This window comes from Xiphophorus hellerii, chromosome 23 (genome assembly GCF_003331165.1).
Source record: "Xiphophorus hellerii strain 12219 chromosome 23, Xiphophorus_hellerii-4.1, whole genome shotgun sequence".
NCBI classification, from domain to species: domain Eukaryota; kingdom Metazoa; phylum Chordata; class Actinopteri; order Cyprinodontiformes; family Poeciliidae; genus Xiphophorus; species Xiphophorus hellerii.
Window position 1 is genome coordinate 17,952,592 of NC_045694.1, and position 18,138 is coordinate 17,970,729.

Sequence of the window (18,138 nt, forward strand, 5' to 3'; positions counted from 1 at the left end):
TTGTTTCATTTCACAACAGGACGTAGATACACATTTTACTTATATTAAATAAAAAATATTTTACACCAAACCTCAATGTTGTATTCTGTACTTTCTAGTTTTCCACCAAATTAAAAATTAAGCTGTTTTCTGTAAATAATTTTTCATGTGTTTCTCTCTCAGCTCCTGTATCCTCTGTCCAGCTGGTTCCTAAGTGTTTGTCTCAGGGACACATGAAGGTGTCCTGTGTGTCTCAAGGTGACAGTCCTCAGTACAGCTGGGCTCTGGATGGACACACACTGACAGACTCTGAGCTCTTCTCTAGAAATATTGAGACCAACATCATCGTTCTGAGACGAAACATCTCAGGACATCTGGTCTGCTCAGTCAGGAATCCAGTCAGTAATTCCTCCGAAGAGATGAACATAGCTGTCTGTGGTGAGTAAGAAAAATATTATTAGTATTAAGTTTTCGGATGATATGTCTAGTAGCTAATGTATTAAATTAATATTTTTAATCTTTGAATTGAATTCCTTTATTATTATTATTATTTTATTTTTTTATGTTTTTACACACAACATCAATTAAAATCAAAATGTTGTGTCTGTTTTCATGATGAAAATCTACTTTATGACCCGCTACAACAAAGAAAAGCTTGACAACATTTTTTTGCCCTGATCACATGATTTAATGATCCATGAAAAATATTATTTACTTGCCCTAGCCTAATCAGAAATGCAACAAATGGGTAGGTTTGTCCTTTGCATATATTGATAAGGAGCTGAATAGTGACTTTGTGTGATTTTTGCTAAAACAATGTGATTTTGGGGTACAAAAACAGATCCCTGAATCTAAAATAACTAAAAAGTATTACAATGATTAATTTTCATATTATTATTTGTAGTCCAGTGGCTAAGAGAATACCTTCATTTGTAAAAACATTATAATAACAATAAAATGAATACACTAATTATTCTTATTTGTCATCCTAATGCTTGTTTTTTATTTAAACAGTGAAAACTTCCTGTGATGGCAGACAAAATGGAGCTCAGTGTTTTGGAGTTTTGGGAGGAGCAGTAGACGTTCAGCTGATGGACAACGTGTCAGAAATACCCAGATTCTTATGGAAAATTAATAACTCTAGGATACTATATTGGAAGAATAACAACGTTGTTAGTCCAAAAAACAACAGAATTCCCTTTTTTGCCAATGATGGATCAGTCAGGATCAATGACCTGAGAAGGACTGACAGCGGTGAATATAAACTTGAAATGTTTGATGGAAATGGAAAAAACACAGGATGGAAAACTCTGCAACTATTTGTTATAGGTAATCAAATATTTATTTTTCAATGTGTTCATTTTTTACTCTTTAACATTGTTTCATTTCACAACAGGACATAGATACCATTTAACTTATATTAAATAAAAAATATTTTACACCAAACCTCAATATTGTATTCTGTACTTTCTAGTTTTCCACCAAATTAAAAATTAAGCTATTTTCTGTAATTAATTTTTCATGTGATTCTCTCTCAGCTCCTGTGTCCTCTGTCCAGCTGGTCACTGAGTGTTTGTCTCAGGGACACATGAAGGTGTCCTGTGTGTCTCAAGGAGACAGTCCTCAGTACAGCTGGGCTCTGGATGGACACACACTGACAGACTCTGAGCTCTTCTCTAGAAATACTTGAGACCAACATCATCGTTCTGAGACAAAACATCTCAGGACATCTGGTCTGTTCAGTCAAGAATCCTGTCAGTAACTCCTCCGGAGGAATGAACTTAACTTACTGTGGTGAGTGTGGAATGATAAATTAGTTCATTTTAGTGGTTTATTATTTGTTTGTTTGCTTCTAGGTTGCATATTCATTAACTGCACTTCAATTGGGAGACAAATAGCTAAGTGGGTCTGTCACTTTCCGATGGTGGCACTGCGTTGAAAGGAGGGGAGGCAAGGCAACAAGATATGGTGGAAATAGCTTTATTGGTGCTGCAGGTCACCAGTACACCGACACCCATTTTAGACTGCGAAGCAAAGCAGCCTGGCTTTATCCCTGGGCCACTTCCACCCACACCAGGCGAAAGAGGTGACAAAAAACAATAAATAATTTACAAACCCAACACAAAATAAATGGTACAAATAAATATTTACATGCATGCAAATTAGAAACAAACTAATCCTAAAGTCAATCAAGAAATTAAATCAGACTTAATATAACTTTCAGAGTATTACCCTTCTTAGTTCACATGGTATGCTCCACCCCTCTAAGGAGACACACCAGAAAGGTACAACCCAATTAACGCAACACAAATAAACTGGAATAAAGAAATGAAACTAAAAGTACTTGTTCTGTAAATAAATATCAATACTCAATAGGGATGGAGTCCCTGGTCTCCATCAAAGGGTCTATAAGAAATGTTAAAACTTGTTACACGTGATTGAAATTTGTGGAAGTTGTTCAACTTTGGCTAATTTGGTTTTAATTTTCACTATTTACCTGAAAGCAAATGTAAATTTGGTGATAGAAGTATATAAATGTAATGGTTACTTTATAAAAAAGCATAACTTGTTCTTTTTGTTCCTCTTTAGTTATTAAGAATTTAAGATAAACTTTAAGTCAAAGCAAATTGCTAAAAACAAGCCAATTAAACAATTAGACTTTATATTTATTTGAGTTAGGATCCAGTTTTCAGATGATTGATTTAGTTATCTGGTTCATTTTTTCAACAGGATTAATTAAAGATTAAAAGAGTCAAAGATTAAAATGTGTTTAATCTTTGAATTAAATATTATTATTATTATTATTATTATTATTATTGTTAGAGCAATTATAATTACTGTTATTATTATTTTATGTTTTTGTAAAATGACATCAATTAAAACCGAAATACTTTGTTTGTTTACTTGCAATGAAAATCTACTTTTACAAACTGAGTAACTTTTTTTTGTAAAGAAATAAACATAGATAAATACACTATTTATTCTTATTCTTGTTCTTCCTTTAAGAGGTGAAACCTTTCTGTGACGGCAGACAAAATGGAGCTCAGTGTTTTGGAGTTTTGGGAGGAGCAGTAGACATTCAGCTGGTGGACAACGTGTCAGAAATACAAAGATTGCAATGGCATACTAATAACTCTGTGATACTATATTGGAGGTATAACAATATAGTTCTTAAAAAGGACGACAGAATTCTCTTTTTTCCCAGTGATGGATCAGTCAGGATCAATGACCTGAGAAAGACTGACAGCAGTGACTATGAACTTGAAATGTTTGATGGAAATGGAAAAAACACAGGATGGAAAATTCTGCAACTATTTGTTATAGGTAATCAAATATTTATCTTTCAATTTTTTCTAGTTTCAACTCTTTTGCATAGTTTTGTTTCATAACATGAAGTAGTATAACATTTCTGAAAAATCGCGAGTTACTTTTTTTGGGGGGAAAGGCATGTTTTTATGCGGTAAACGTGGGGGAGTGTGTCTACATTGATTATGGAGGACGACTTATATCATTTTCTGCGGTCCAGAGATGTCCCAGAGGAGGATATCATGCACATGCAATTTAGCGTATGTGGCGAGACTAGGTTAAAATCAAGAATATTGGGCAATTTAAATTTCTAAACCCAATTAAGTTGCTCACAGCGCCACCCTGGGAATTTCACCCAGAGAATATTACCTCTTTTTTTTAAAGCACACAGGTTCGGTTATGCATGAATTAAAACATCTGAGGCAATTGCAAATACACAAAAAGCTATTTATTAAATTCTTTTAAAACTCTTTTTAAAACCAGTTCTTTACAACAAAAAAACTAAGGAAAAACAGAAAAAAACTATAGTAGCTGAGGTCACCGGCAGAAGGGGCCACTATAGGGACGGCATCCACCAAACACAGCAAACAAAAAAACCGTAAAAGCACCAGACGCAGTGAGACAACCCAAACTCAGGAATCACGGCACAAAAAAGAGGGAGACACCGTCACCACACCAGCACCGCCACCGGACCTCAGCAACTGCAAACAAAAGAAAAACAGTTAACAAATACAACAACCTTAAACTTAATACAAAAAGAAAAAACAATATCCGCCCAGATAAATAAACAATTATCTAAAGGAACCAAAGGGCTGGAAACTAAATAAAGAAAAAAAATAGAAAATCCAAGTTAAAGATTAAGATCCGGTGTGGCTCTGGTCACGCCACGGCAGGAGGCGAGCTCGGCGCGCCGATGCCACACCCCAAACACCGCTTCAATTAAGGCGTGTAGGCGCCACCACAGTCCGAGTTTGATGACGTGCAAAATCCGGGATCCAAAAGAGCAGCAATGGTTCGAATATGGGGAGACCTATGAAAGTTAATCATTTTAGACAGAACTGCAACAAACTGGAGCTTCCAATGAGCGTTATTTATTTACCTGTCAATCCAGGCAAAAACGCACACACACACTCGCTGAACGAGGAAGCAGAGGAGAGCAGCACAATAGCGTTTCACCTACAATCATACTTAAATTTAGATTTTCTAACAAAGATCAGCAATAGTGCAGGGAGAGAGGAAACCTACCACCAGGGAATCAAAACAGCATGCACCACACTGGCGATATGTTGCCTTTTCTTCCGCCGGAACCCAAGAGACGCGGGCCACACAGTGGATGATGAGGAAGACACATGTCTGACTGGGCACAGCGGCCGCTTATATACCCCGCCCACTTTACCCAACCGGAGCGTCACACCTGGAAACTATTTGTATAGGAATATGTATATTTCTATACCACTACACGTACATCCATCGGTAACCGTGAAGCTGTCCAGAGGACTGTAGCTGGTTATTAATGAATTCTACCAAAACTGCCAAGTCGGAAAAGGACTTGCGCCGAATGAGTCCCCGCGCTCTGAAAACTCTCTTCAGATGTCTCTCACTAATAGATACACATTTTACTTATATTAAATTAAAATACCTTACAACAGACTTCCCAGTTTTCCACCAGAATTAATAAATAGCTATGTTCTGTAATTAATTATTCATGTGTTTCTCTCACAGCTCCTGTGTCCTCTGTCCAGCTGGTCCCTGAGTGTTTGTCTCAGGGACAGATGAAGGTGTCCTGTGTGTCTCAAGGTGACAGTCCTCAGTACAGCTGGGCTCTGGATGGACACACACTGACAGACTCTGAGCTCTTCTCTAGAAATACTGAGACCAACATCATCGTTCTGAGACAAAACATCTCAGGACATCTGGTCTGCTCAGTCAAGAATCCAGTCAGTAATTCCTCTAAAGGGATGAACTTAACTTACTGTGGTGAGTGAGAAAAGATAAATAATTAGTTTATATTAGAAGTTTGTAGTTTGTTTAAGAAGACACAGTCAAATAGCAAATTGCAGCCCTAACGACAATGATCAGCTTTGGTATATGAGCAACTAAAAATTACTATAAATCACATAGATTACCTCATCCTGTGGTGTGAGAACTGCTGGAGTTCATCCAGCAGAAAATACAATCTTACAATCTACTGGTGAAAATTCATCAGTTTAATTAAACTAATGAAGTTTTTTTCTCTTTAAACAGATCCGGCTCACTTTGGGATTGCGTAGTATTGCTGTGGTTCTTCCTTTAATTGGCCTTTGTCTCTACTTCACTTGGAAGCAAAAGAAATATGAAAAAGCCAAACTCTCTGCCATCCCACCCACAGTGGAGAATCCAGAGGACTCTATTCTGATGGTTCAACTGAGCTCTGCACCTTAGATGGATGACATTATGACTTTAATTTGTAAAAATTCAACATAAGCTCACAAACATAAACATGTAAATAGTTCTGGAATTGGCTGCCATGTTTCATGAGCGTTTTATCGTGCAACATTCCAAAGTGTCTTATTTCAATTATGTATAATTGAAATAAGACACTTATTTCAATTATACATAATTGAAATTAAGTTTTAGCTTAATTTCTTTCTTGTGTTATATATTGTCAACATTCTGTCTCAGTGTTTTTTTTATGTATTTTCCAATGTATTGTGCTTTCAATGGATTAGCTTTCATCTATTACTGAGTTGTACCATGAGCTTCTTATGACATACAATGGTGTGAATAAGTGTTTGCCCCCTCCATGATTTCCTGTTTTTTGTATGTATCTCACACTAAACTTATACTAACTTACTTCTAAGGACGTCTTACATGTGTTGGAACCACTGAAGTAAACAGTCGTAGTCATACAAAACCAGCAGAGGAAAATATAAACTTCACAGAAAAGGCTCCAGCTAAAATGTAATAAAGGAACCTTGTAGCCTCAGAGAAAATGGTTAACCACACCAACACACAGGACAGCAGTTGAAACATGATTTTCTGCATATGAAAGAATCTTGCAGGTTCTTTGAAGCAATTTATAAAGTGCAAACACTGGGCTCTGTGTAATAGGCTTTGTACAGCTCTAGATATTTGACAAAGATACGTTATTAACATCTGAAAGCAGCTGAGTGAATGAACAGAAGCTGAACGTGAAGCAAACATGGAAGTTGTTTTTGTTTTTCTTGATGCAACTTGGACTGTTTTAAATGTGTGTACAATAAATAAACTACATGTTACAGGAACCTAGTTACTTAGAGTTAAGCAACCTTTGACACTATTCTTAGAGAACTAAAGCAGCTTTGACTCTTTTTAAATATCAAAAGCAAGCCGAAAAAATGGCAAGTGTTTCACTAAACCTTGCTATCTTTTCAGACATATTGTAGGACTTTCATAAAACACAAGTATCTTTTGTTCCTCCAAAGTGGTGGTGATGGCATCCTGTTCACTCAGCTTCTCTCTTTTCTGCTGTAATATCTGGTATTTTTAACTCGGCAACCTTTAGACGTCCAGTCAAGTCACAGTTTCATCACATGGTCATTATATTTAATACAGTGTGTTAGGTCTATTTTAGTTCCTAACCTGCAAAGAATCAACCTAGAGACACAAATTACTTTTCTGCAGAAGAGGGGAGCAGAGCCAGACGCGGAGAACCGCCGTCAAACACTGTTTGTGATCAACTCCGCAGGGCTCTTTGTCCACACTGCTTTTTATTATGATCACAGGGAAGGAGTTTGGGCTTTTTCACACAGTCACACAAAGAATTGACCAATGACCTTTACTACAGGATGTTCTGGAACCTTCTGTGGACATGACCTTACAAGGGCATGAGGCTGACCGCAACCAATCAGTTTCACAGAAAGCTGACAACACAGGAATGTATAAACGTTTCTAGCTTCCAGGCAAACATCCTAAAAATAGTTAATAGTGTATCACGGAAGAAAAGAAGTCAAGTAAACAACAAACACAATAATAATATGAAAACATAACCTTTCAAATAAACTCACAAGTAAATGAACTTAGATAATTTTTCTAACACAGCTGAAACTTCAGTTTTGTTTTTTTTTAAGAAGTTCTCCTGCTCTGGTAAAGTGACACTAATTGAGAAAATATAAACTTTCTCTACATGTCAATACTTAAACTCCCACAATTAACTAAGGAACCAAAAGGATCTCAAGTCCCAAATCTCTTGATTGTAAACCTCCCCTTACTCTAAAACGGGAAGAGATCTACCTCAAATTGGAGAAATCACTCATTCAGGACTATCCCCAGTTATTGTTCTCTCATTCTCAAGTCTTTGTGACAACCAGTTGCAAGTGTTCAGTTTTTTCTTTCTTGCTTTGTACATCAGAAAAAAAGATCCAACACTGTTTAATGTTTGGGCCTGATTCCATTTATTGATTTCACTGATGATGAAACTGTATTGACATTGTTAGTAAACACATAATTTTCAGAATTTCATTGCTTGATTTCAGCAAAATTAAGACAAATATTGATTCCTGCAACCTGAAAGTTGAGGGTTGAACTTCATCTTCCTCCACATATCAAATCGCCACGAGCAAGGCACTAAACCCTAAATTCACCATCAGTGTATTATGTGTGAATGGCTGTGAGTGCAAAATTATTGAATATATTGACTGTACGATATAAGCACAAATAAGAAAAACTATTTAATAAGAGAATACAGGTTCTGCATTTTCAGTTGTCTAATCAGTTTTGTAGGAGTAAGGAAGTTTATCAACAATTGTTCAACAACACAGAGACTAAATATTTTAGTTTAGACTTAGAAATATTTATTTTAACAATTTTTTGAAAATAAATACAATTTCATACAGTAGAATTTGAGCATTTCCATCAAAGAAACTGAAAAACTGTAGCAAAAAGATATTTATCAAATGTTGATTCGAAACTACTGTCATCATTTGTGTTATAATATTGTTTGTGCCTTTTTATTCAGTTACAATAACAACAATGGCTTTTTCAGGTAATGGACACACCCTTTAAGAATTATTTTAATATTCATCACCTCTATACTATATAGAAACCTTTTTTATAAATGTTTCTCAAAACCTGTTTGAACATTTTCTTTTTCTTCTTCTCACTCCAACACACAAGCAAAGACTTGTTGTTGGTTAAAAGGGGAAGTAAGACTCATATCACTTCCTTTCCTCGTCTCAGTGAGTTAAAAACATGAACACTGCAGTTATTTCATATGATCAAGGTTTTTGCCAGTTCTCCTCTGTTGCTGATCACTAACAGGACACACAGCAGGTTGTTCAGAATAAAATGTAAATGTTACATTCTGGATCAAATATCCTCAAAATAATCAATAATCAAATCAATACCTCAAAATCCTGCAGCGGTTTTGTGAATCTGTGAGCAAAGATGAAAGCCGTCATTGGATTCTTACTGATGTCGCTCCAAGTCGCTCATGGTGAGTTTTTTAACTTTTCTTCTGATACCAAATTTATTGTTACAAATTAATAACTTGTGGTAAAATGCTTAGATTACATGATTTCTCCATAAACTTTCATTGTATGGTATTTTAATTAAATTAGTATAATTTCATAGAAAAATATGGACTTAATATAAAAACAGAAATGTTAGAAACTTTTATATATGACTGAAGTATGTGGAAGTTTCAGCTCAGACTCAATAGCAAAATGTAAGTTTGTTGATAATAGTAAAGAAATGTAATGGTTACTTTACAAAAATGCATAGATCATTTTTTCTATTTGTTTTTAGTAATAAAAAATTTAGCATAAAACTTTAAGTCAAAACAAAAGACAAGCCAAATAAACTTCATATTTATTTGAGTTAGAATCCAGTTTTCAGATAAATGGACTGAACTTATATAGCACTTTTCCAGTAATTTTGACCACTCAAAGCACTTTACACTAGAGTCACATTCACCCACTCACATATACTGATATGCAGATTAAGTGCCTTGCCCAGAGGCACATAGACATGTGGCAGGAAGAAGCTAGAATCAAACCAACAACCTTCCGATCGCAAGACGACTACTCTACCAAAGAGCCACAGTCGCCCACAAATGGCAGATGGTAAATTTAGTTGATCATTTAGTTCATTTATTTGATTATTTTATTTAATCTTTGAAAAAATGTCTGAAAATTTTAATTATTATTATTAGCAGTAGTTTTTGGCAAACAATATCAAGTGAAACAAAAATGATCAATTTTACGGATCTCTGCAGCAAACAAAAGCTTGACAGAAACATTTTACCATGATCTCATGAATTGATGATCCTTGATATAAAATATTTACTCATCTTAATCTAATCGTGAATGTAAAAAATTGGTAGGTTTGTCCTTTATGTATATTGGTAATGAGTTGAAGAGTCACTTTGTGTGACTTTGTTAAACCAATGTGATTCTGTAATACAAAAACACCCTGAATCTAAAAATCAGACTGAACAAAAGTTTGCAATTATTAATTTTCTCTTTAATACTTATAGTTGTGAAGGCGTCACATTAAAGTATTATTTATTTTTGGCCTCTGTTTAAGAAAAATTGTGCTGATTGAAGTTATTGTTTTGTTGTTGTGTTTCAAACTCTGCTGTTTGATACGAAACACTTAAAGTCATAGTGAGGTGTGAGAAATGCACAGTGTTTTATATTATGTATGTATGAGTGGCTTAAAGAATCCCTTCATTTTTGTGATCAAGATTAACAAAATAAATACACTACTTCTAATTCTTATTCTTGTTCTTGATTTTCCTTTAAGCAGTGAAAACTTCCTGTGACGGCAGACAAAATGGAGCTCAGTGTTTAGGAGTTTTGGGAGGAGCAGTAGACGTTCAGCTGGTGGACAACGTGTCAAAAATACCCAAATTCTACTGGAAAATGAATAAATCTGTGATACTACATTGGAGGAATAACAGCGTTACTAGTAAAAAGGACGACAGAATTCTGTTTTTTCCCAGTAATGGATCAGTCAGGATCAATGACCTGAGAAGGACTGACAGCGGTGAATATAAACTTGAAATGTTTGATGGAAATGGGAAAATCACAGGATGGAAAACTCTGCAACTATTTGTTAAAGGTAATCAAATATTTATCTTTCAATTTTTTCCAGTTTTAACTCTTTTGCATTGTTTTGTTTCATAACATGACGTAGTTAGATACACAATTTACTTATATTAAATTAAAATACCTTACAACAGACTTTCCAGTTTTCCACCAGAATTAATAAATAGCTATGTTCTGTAATTAATTTTTCATGTGTTTCTCTCACAGCTCCTGTGTCCTCTGTCCAGCTGGTCCCTGAGTGTTTGTCTCAGGGACAGATGAAGGTGTCCTGTGTGTCTCAAGGTGACAGTCCTCAGTACAGCTGGGCTCTGGATGGACACACACTGACAGACTCTGAGCTCTTCTCTAGAAATACTGAGACCAACATCATCGTTCTGAGACAAAACATCTCAGGACATCTGGTCTGTTCAGTCAGGAATCCAGTCAGTAACTCCTTTAAAGGGATGAAATTAACTGGCTGTGGTGAGTGTTAAAAAAATGTTAATAGTATCTAGTGTTCATATGATAGGTGTAGTAATTAATGTATTCAATTAATGTCTTTAATATTTAAATAGAATTCCATTATTATTATTTTATTTTTTTAAATCAAAATATTGTGTCTATTTTTATGTTGAAAATCTACTGTATGGATCCCTGCAACAAACAAAAGCATTGTGCCATGATTTGATCATCCTTGAAAAAATATTATTTACCAGAACCAAACATGGAGAAGCAGCATTCAGCTTCTTTGCACCACAAATCTGGAACAAATTTCCAAGAAACTGCAAAACAGTTGAAACACTGAGTTCCTTTAAATCTAGATTTAAAACTCAGCTGTTTAGAGTTGCTTTTGAAACTTAATCATGAAACATTAATCAATAACCTGATGTGCAAAATGTTGTTCATTGTGTGTTTTATGACTTTGTAACTTTGTGTTTTTATGATGTAAAGCACTTTGAAATGCCTGGTTGCTGAAAGATGCTATATAATTAAAATTTTATTTTATTTTATTTACTTGTCTTAACCTAATCAGAAATGTAAAAAATGGGTAGGTTGTCCTTTGTATATTTTGGTAATGAGCAGTAGAGTCACTTTGTGAGATTTTTTGTTAAAACAATGTAATTCCTGGAATACATAAACAGAACAAAATATTACAATGATTATTTTTCTTTTAAATATTTTTAGTCCAGTGGCTAATAGAATGCTTTCTTTTTGTTAAAAAAAGAAATAATAATAAAGTAAATTTAGCAGTTATTCTTATTTGTCATTCTAATTCTTGTTCTTCCTCTAAGCAGTGAAAACTTTCTGTGATGGCAGACAAAATGGAGCTCAGTGTTTTGGAGTTTTGGGAGGAGCAGTAGACGTTCAACTGGTGGACAACGTGTCAGAAATAACCAAATTCTTATGGAAAATTAATAACTCTAGGATACTCAGTTGGAGGAATAACACAGTTATCGGTCCAAAATACAACAGAATTCCCTTTTTTCCCAGTAATGGATCAGTCAGGATCAATGACCTGAGAAGGACTGACAGCGGTGAATATAAACTTGAAATGTTTGATGGAAATGGGAAAATCACAGGATGGAAAACTCTGCAACTATTTGTTAAAGGTAATCAAATATTTATCTTTCAATTTTTTCCAGTTTTAACTCTTTTGCATTGTTTTGTTTCATAACATGACGTAGTTAGATACACAATTTACTTATATTAAATTAAAATACCTTACAACAGACTTTCCAGTTTTCCACCAGAATTAATAAATAGCTATGTTCTGTAATTAATTTTTCATGTGTTTCTCTCTCAGCTCCTGTGTCCTCTGTCCAGCTGGTCCCTGAGTGTTTGTCTCAGGGACAGATGAAGGTGTCCTGTGTGTCTCAAGGTGACAGTCCTCAGTACAGCTGGGCTCTGGATGGACACACACTGACAGACTCTGAGCTCTTCTCTAGAAATACTGAGACCAACATCATCGTTCTGAGACAAAACATCTCAGGACATCTGGTCTGCTCAGTCAAGAATCCTGTCAGTAACTCCTCTGAAGAGATGAACTTAACTGGCTGTGGTGAGTGAGAAAATAGTATCTAGTGTTCAGGTGGTAGGTCTGGTAGTTAATGTATTCAATTAATGTCTTTAATATTTAAATAGAATTCCATTATTATTATTTTATTTTATTTTTTTCAATCGAAATATTGTGTCTATTTTCATGATGAAAATCTACTGTATGGATCCCTGTAACAAACAAAAGCTTGACAAAAGCATTTTGCCATGATCACATGATTTGATGATCCTTGAAAAATATTATTTACCAGAACCAAACATGGAGAAGCAGCATTCAGCTTCTTTGCACCACAAATCTGGAACAAACTTCCAAAATACTGCAAAACAGTTGAAACACTGAGTTCCTTTAAATCTAGATTTAAAACTCAGCTGTTTAGAGTTGCTTTTGAAACTTAATCATGAAACATTAATCAATAACCTGATGTGCAAAATGTTGTTCATTGTGTGTTTTATGACTTTGTAACTTTGTGTTTTTATGATGTAAAGCACTTTGAAATGCCTGGTTGCTGAAATGTGCTATACAATTAAAGTTTGATTTGATTTTATTTACTTGTCTTAACCTAATCAGAAATGTAAAAAATGGGTAGGTTGTCCTTTGTATATTTTGGTAATGAGCAGAAGAGTCATTTGTGAGATTTTTTGTTAGAACAATGTAATTCCTGGAATACATAAACAGAACAAAATATTACAATGATTATTTTTCTTTTAAATATTTTTAGTCCGGTGGCTAAGAGCGCCTTCATTTTGTAAAAGAAAAAAAAAATAATAATAAAGTAAATTTAGCAGTTATTCTTATTTGTCATTCTAATTCTTGGTCTTCCTCTAAGCAGTGAAAACTTTCTGTGATGGCAGACAAAATGGAGCTCAGTGTTTTGGAGTTTTGGGAGGAGCAGTAGACGTTCAGCTGGTGGACAACGTGTCAGAAATACCCAGATTCTTATGGAAAATGAATAACTCTAGGATACTCAGTTGGAAGAATAACATAGTTGTTAGTCCAAAGGACGACAGAATTCTGTTTTTTCCCAGTAATGGATCAGTCAGGATCAATGACCTGAGAAGGAATGACAGCGGTGAATATAAACTTGAAATGTTTGAAGGAAATGGAAAAAACACAGGATGGAAAATTCTGCAACTATTTGTTATAGGTAATCAAATATTTATCTTTCAATTTTTTCTAGTTTCAACTCTTTTGCATTGTTTTGTTTCCTAACATGAAGTAGTTAGATACACAATTTACTTATATTAAATTAAAATACCTTACAACAGACTTTCCAGTGTTCCACCAGAATTAATAAATAGCTATGTTCTGTAATTAATTTTTCATGTGTTTCTCTCTCAGCTCCTGTGTCCTCTGTCCAGCTGGTCCCTGAGTGTTTGTCTCAAGGACAGATGAAGGTGTCCTGTGTGTCTCAAGGTGACAGTCCTCAGTACAGCTGGGCTCTGGATGGACACACACTGACAGACTCTGAGCTCTTCTCTAGAAATATTGAGACCAACATCATCGTTCTGAGACAAAACATCTCAGGACATCTGGTCTGTTCAGTCAAGAATCCAGTCAGTAATTCCTCTAAAGGGATGAACTTAACTTACTGTGGTGAGTGAGAAAAGATAAATAATTAGTTTATATTAGAAGTTTGTAGTTTGTTTAAGAAAACATAGTCAAATAGCAAATTTCAGCCCTAACAACAATGATCAGTTTTCTTATATGAGCAACAAAAAATTACTATAAATCACATAGATTACCTCATCCTCTGGTGTGAGAACTGCTGGAGATCATCCAGCAAAAAATACAATCTTACAATCTACGGTGAAAATTCATCAGTTTAATTAAACTAATGAAGTTTTGTTTGTCTTTAAACAGATCCGTCCTCTTGGCTCATTTTGGGATTGCGTACTATTGCTGTGGTTCTTCCTTTAATTGGCCTTTGTCTCTACTTCAGTTGGAAGCAAAAGAAATATGAAAAAGCCAAATCCTCTGCCATCCCACCCACAGTGGAGAATCCAGAGGACTCTATTCTGATGGTTCAACTGAGCTCTGCACCTTAGATGGATGACATTATGACTTTAATTTGCAAAAATTCAACATAAGCTCACAAACATAAACATGTAAATAGTTCTGGGATTGGCTGCCATGTTTCATGAGCGTTTTATCATGCAACATTCCAAAGTGTCTTATTTCAATTATGTTAAAGTGAAAGTTTTAGCTTAATTTCTTCCTTGTGTTATATATTGTCAACATTCTGTCTCATGTTTTTTATGTATTTTCCAATTTATTGTGCTTTCAATGGATTAGCTTTCATCTATTATTGAGTTGTACCATGAGCTTCTTATGACATACAATGGTGTGAATAAGTGTTTGCCCCCTCCATGATTTCCTGTTTTTTGTATGTATCTCACACTAAACTTAGACTAACTTACTTCTAAGGACGTCTTACATGTGTTGGAACCACTGAAGTAAACAGTCGTAGTCATACAAAACCAGCAGAGGAAAATATAAACTTCACAGAAAAGGCTCCAGCTAAAATGTAATAAAGGAACCTTGCAGCCTCAGAGAAAATGGTTAACCACACCAACACACAGGACAGCAGTTGAAACATAATTTTCTGCATTTGAAAGGATCTTGCAGGTTCTTTGAAGCAATTTATAAAGTGCCAACACTGGGCTCTGTGTAATAGGCTTTGTACAGCTCTAGATATTTGACAAAGATACGTTATTAACATCTGAAAGCAGCTGAGTGAATGAACAGAAGCTGAACGTGAAGCAAACATGGAAGTTGTTTTTGTTTTTCTTGATGCAACTTGGACTGTTTTAAATGTGTGTACAATAAATAAACTACATGTTACAGGAATCTAGTTTTTTAGAGTAAACAACCTTTGACACTATTCTTAGAGAACTAAAGCAGCTTTGACTCCTTTTAAATATCAAAAGCAGCTGATAAAATGGCAAGTGTTTTGCTAGCTTTTAAGACATTTTGTAGGACATTCATAAAACACAAGTATCTTTTGTTCCTCCAAATGGTGGTGATGGCATCCTGTTCACTCAGCTTCTCTCTTTTCTGCTGTAATATCTGGTATTTTTAACTCAGCAACCTTTAGACGTCCAGTCAAGTCACAGTTTCATCACATGGTCATTATATTTAATACAGTGAAACTTCAGGTTGTTTTTTTTTTTAAAGTTCTCCTGCTCCGGTAAAGTGACACTAATTGAGAAATTGTAAACTTTCTCTACATGTCAATACTTAAACTCCCACAATTAACTAAGGAGCCAAAAGGATCTCAAGTCCCAAATCTCTTGATTGTAAACCTCCCTTTACTCTAAAAGAGGAAGAAATCTACCTCAAATTGCAGAACGTCACTCATTCAGGACTATCCCCAGTTATTGTTCTCTCATTCTCAAGTCTTTGTGACAACCAGTTGCAAGTGTTCAGTTTTTTCTTTCTTGCTTTGTACATCAGAAAAAAAAATCAACACTGTTTAATGTTTGGGCCTGATTCAATTTATTGATTTCACTGATGATGAAACTGTATTGACATCGTTAGTAAACACATAATTTTCAGAATTTCATTGCTTGATTTCTAGCAAATTAAGACAAATATTGATTCCTGCAACCTGAAAGTTGAGGGTTGAACTTCATCTTTCCTCCACATATCACATCGCCACGAGCAAGGCACTAAACCCCAAATTCACCCTCAGTGTATTATGTGTGAATGGCTGTGAATGCAAAATTATTGAATATATTGACTCTACGATATAAGCACAAATAAGAAAAACTATTTAATGAGAGAATACAGGTTCTGCATTTTCAGTCTGTCTAATCAGTTTTGTAGGAGTAAGGAAGTTTATCAACAATTGTTCAACAACACAGAGACTAAATATTTTAGTTTAAACTTAGAAATATTTATTTGAATATTTTTTTTAATAAATACAATTTCATATAGTAGAATTTCAGCATTTCCATCAAAGAAACTGAAAAACTGTAGCAAGAAGATATTTATCAAATGTTGATTCGAAACTACTGTCATCATTTGTGTTATAATATTGTTTGTGCCTTTTTATTCAGTTACAATAACAACAATTGCTTTTTCAGGGTAATGGACACACCCTTTAAGAATTATTTTAATATTCATCACCTCTATATTATATAGAAACCTTTTTAAAAAATGTTTCTCAAAACCTGTTTGAACATTTTCTTTTTCTTCCTCTCACTCCAACACACAAGCAAAGACTTGTTGTTGGTTAAAAGGGGAAGTAAGACTCATATCACTTCCTTTCCTCGTCTCAGTGAGTTAAAAACATGAACACTGCAGTTATTTCATATGATCAAGGTTTTTGCCAGTTCTCCTCTGTTGCTGATCACTAACAGGACACACAGCAGGTTGTTCAGAATAAAATGTAAATGTTACATTCTGGATCAAATACCTCAAAATCTTGCAGCGGTTTAGTGAATCTGTGAGCAAAGATGAAAAGCCGTCATTGGATTCTTACTGATGTCGCTCCAAGTCGCTCATGGTGAGTTTTTTAACTTTTCTTCCTGGCACCAAATTTATTCTGTTACAAATTAATAAAATGTGGTAAAATGCTTAGATTACATGATTTATTTCTCCATAAACTTTGATTGTATGGTATTTTAATTAAATTAGTATTATTTCATAGAAAAATACACACTTAATATAAAATCAGAAATGTTAGAAACTTGTCATATATGACTGAAGTATGTGGAAGTGTTTCAGCTCAGGCTCAATAGCAACATGTAAATTTGTTGATAAAAGTAAAGAAATGTAACGGTTACTTTACAAAAACGCATAGATAATTTTTTACTATTCGTTTTTAGTTATTAAAACTGTAGCACTAAACTTTAAGTCAAAACAAAATGCTAAAGACAAGCCAAATAACAATTACACTTCATATTTATTTGAGTTAGGAATCCAGTTTTCAGATGGTAAATTTAGTTACCGTAATCATTTAGTTCATTTACTTGATTATTTTATTTAATCTTTGGAAAAATGTCTGAAAAATGTAATTATTATTATTAGCAGTAAGTTTTTGGCAAACAATATCAAGTGAAACAAAAATTATCAATTTTACGGATCTCTGCAGCAAACAAAAGCTTGACAGAAACATTTTACCATGATCTCATGATTTGATGATCCTTGATATAAAATATTTACTCATCTTAATCTAATCATGAATGTAAAAAATTGGTAGGTTTGTCGTTTATGTATATTGGTAATGAGTTGAAGAGTCACTTTGTGTGACTTTGTTAAACCAATGTGATTCTGTAATATCAAAACACACCCTGAATCTAAAAAACTGACTGAACAAAAGTTTACAATTAATAATTTCCTCTTTAAAACTTATAGTTGTGATGGCGTCACATTAAAGTATTATTTATTTTTGGCCTCTGTTTAAGAAAAATTGTGCTGATTGAAGTTATTGTTTTGTTGTTGTGTTTCAAACTCTGCTGTTTGATACGAAACACTTAAAGTCATAGTGAGGTGTGAGAAATGCACAGTGTTTTATATTATAAATCTGTGAGTGGCTTAAAGAATCCCTTCATTTTTGTGATCAAGATTAACAAAATAAATACACTACTTCTAATTCTTATTCTTGTTCTTGATTTTCCTTTAAGCAGTGAAAACTTCCTGTGACGGCAGACAAAATGGAACTCAGTGTTTTGGAGTTTTGGGAGGAGCAGTAGACATTCAGCTGATGGACAACGTGTCAGAAATACCCAGATTCAAATGGAAAATGAA

The 18,138-nt window shown here is 34.4% G+C and overlaps 1 protein-coding gene and 1 long non-coding RNA gene across 3 annotated transcripts in view; one reads left to right on the forward strand and one right to left on the reverse strand.

The window, feature by feature from the left end:
- LOC116714327 (uncharacterized) overlaps positions 1-18,138 on the forward strand; it is a 36,872-nt gene that overhangs the window by 16,696 nt on the left and 2,038 nt on the right. The window contains exons 10-12 of the mRNA XM_032554824.1: positions 163-417; positions 994-1,308; positions 13,726-13,980. Of these exons, the coding sequence (XP_032410715.1) occupies positions 163-417; positions 994-1,308; positions 13,726-13,980 (825 nt within the window). The remainder of the gene's footprint in view (positions 1-162; positions 418-993; positions 1,309-13,725; positions 13,981-18,138) is intronic.
- On the reverse strand, positions 3,712-4,747 carry LOC116714330 (uncharacterized). Of its 2 annotated transcripts, XR_004338039.1 has the most exons (3): positions 4,531-4,747; positions 4,385-4,461; positions 3,712-4,315 (listed from the first exon to the last, which is right to left on the reverse strand). It is a non-coding gene; the product is annotated as an uncharacterized LOC116714330 (long non-coding RNA). The 2 variants fall into 2 exon arrangements; XR_004338038.1 differs by having other exon boundaries at positions 3,712-4,461.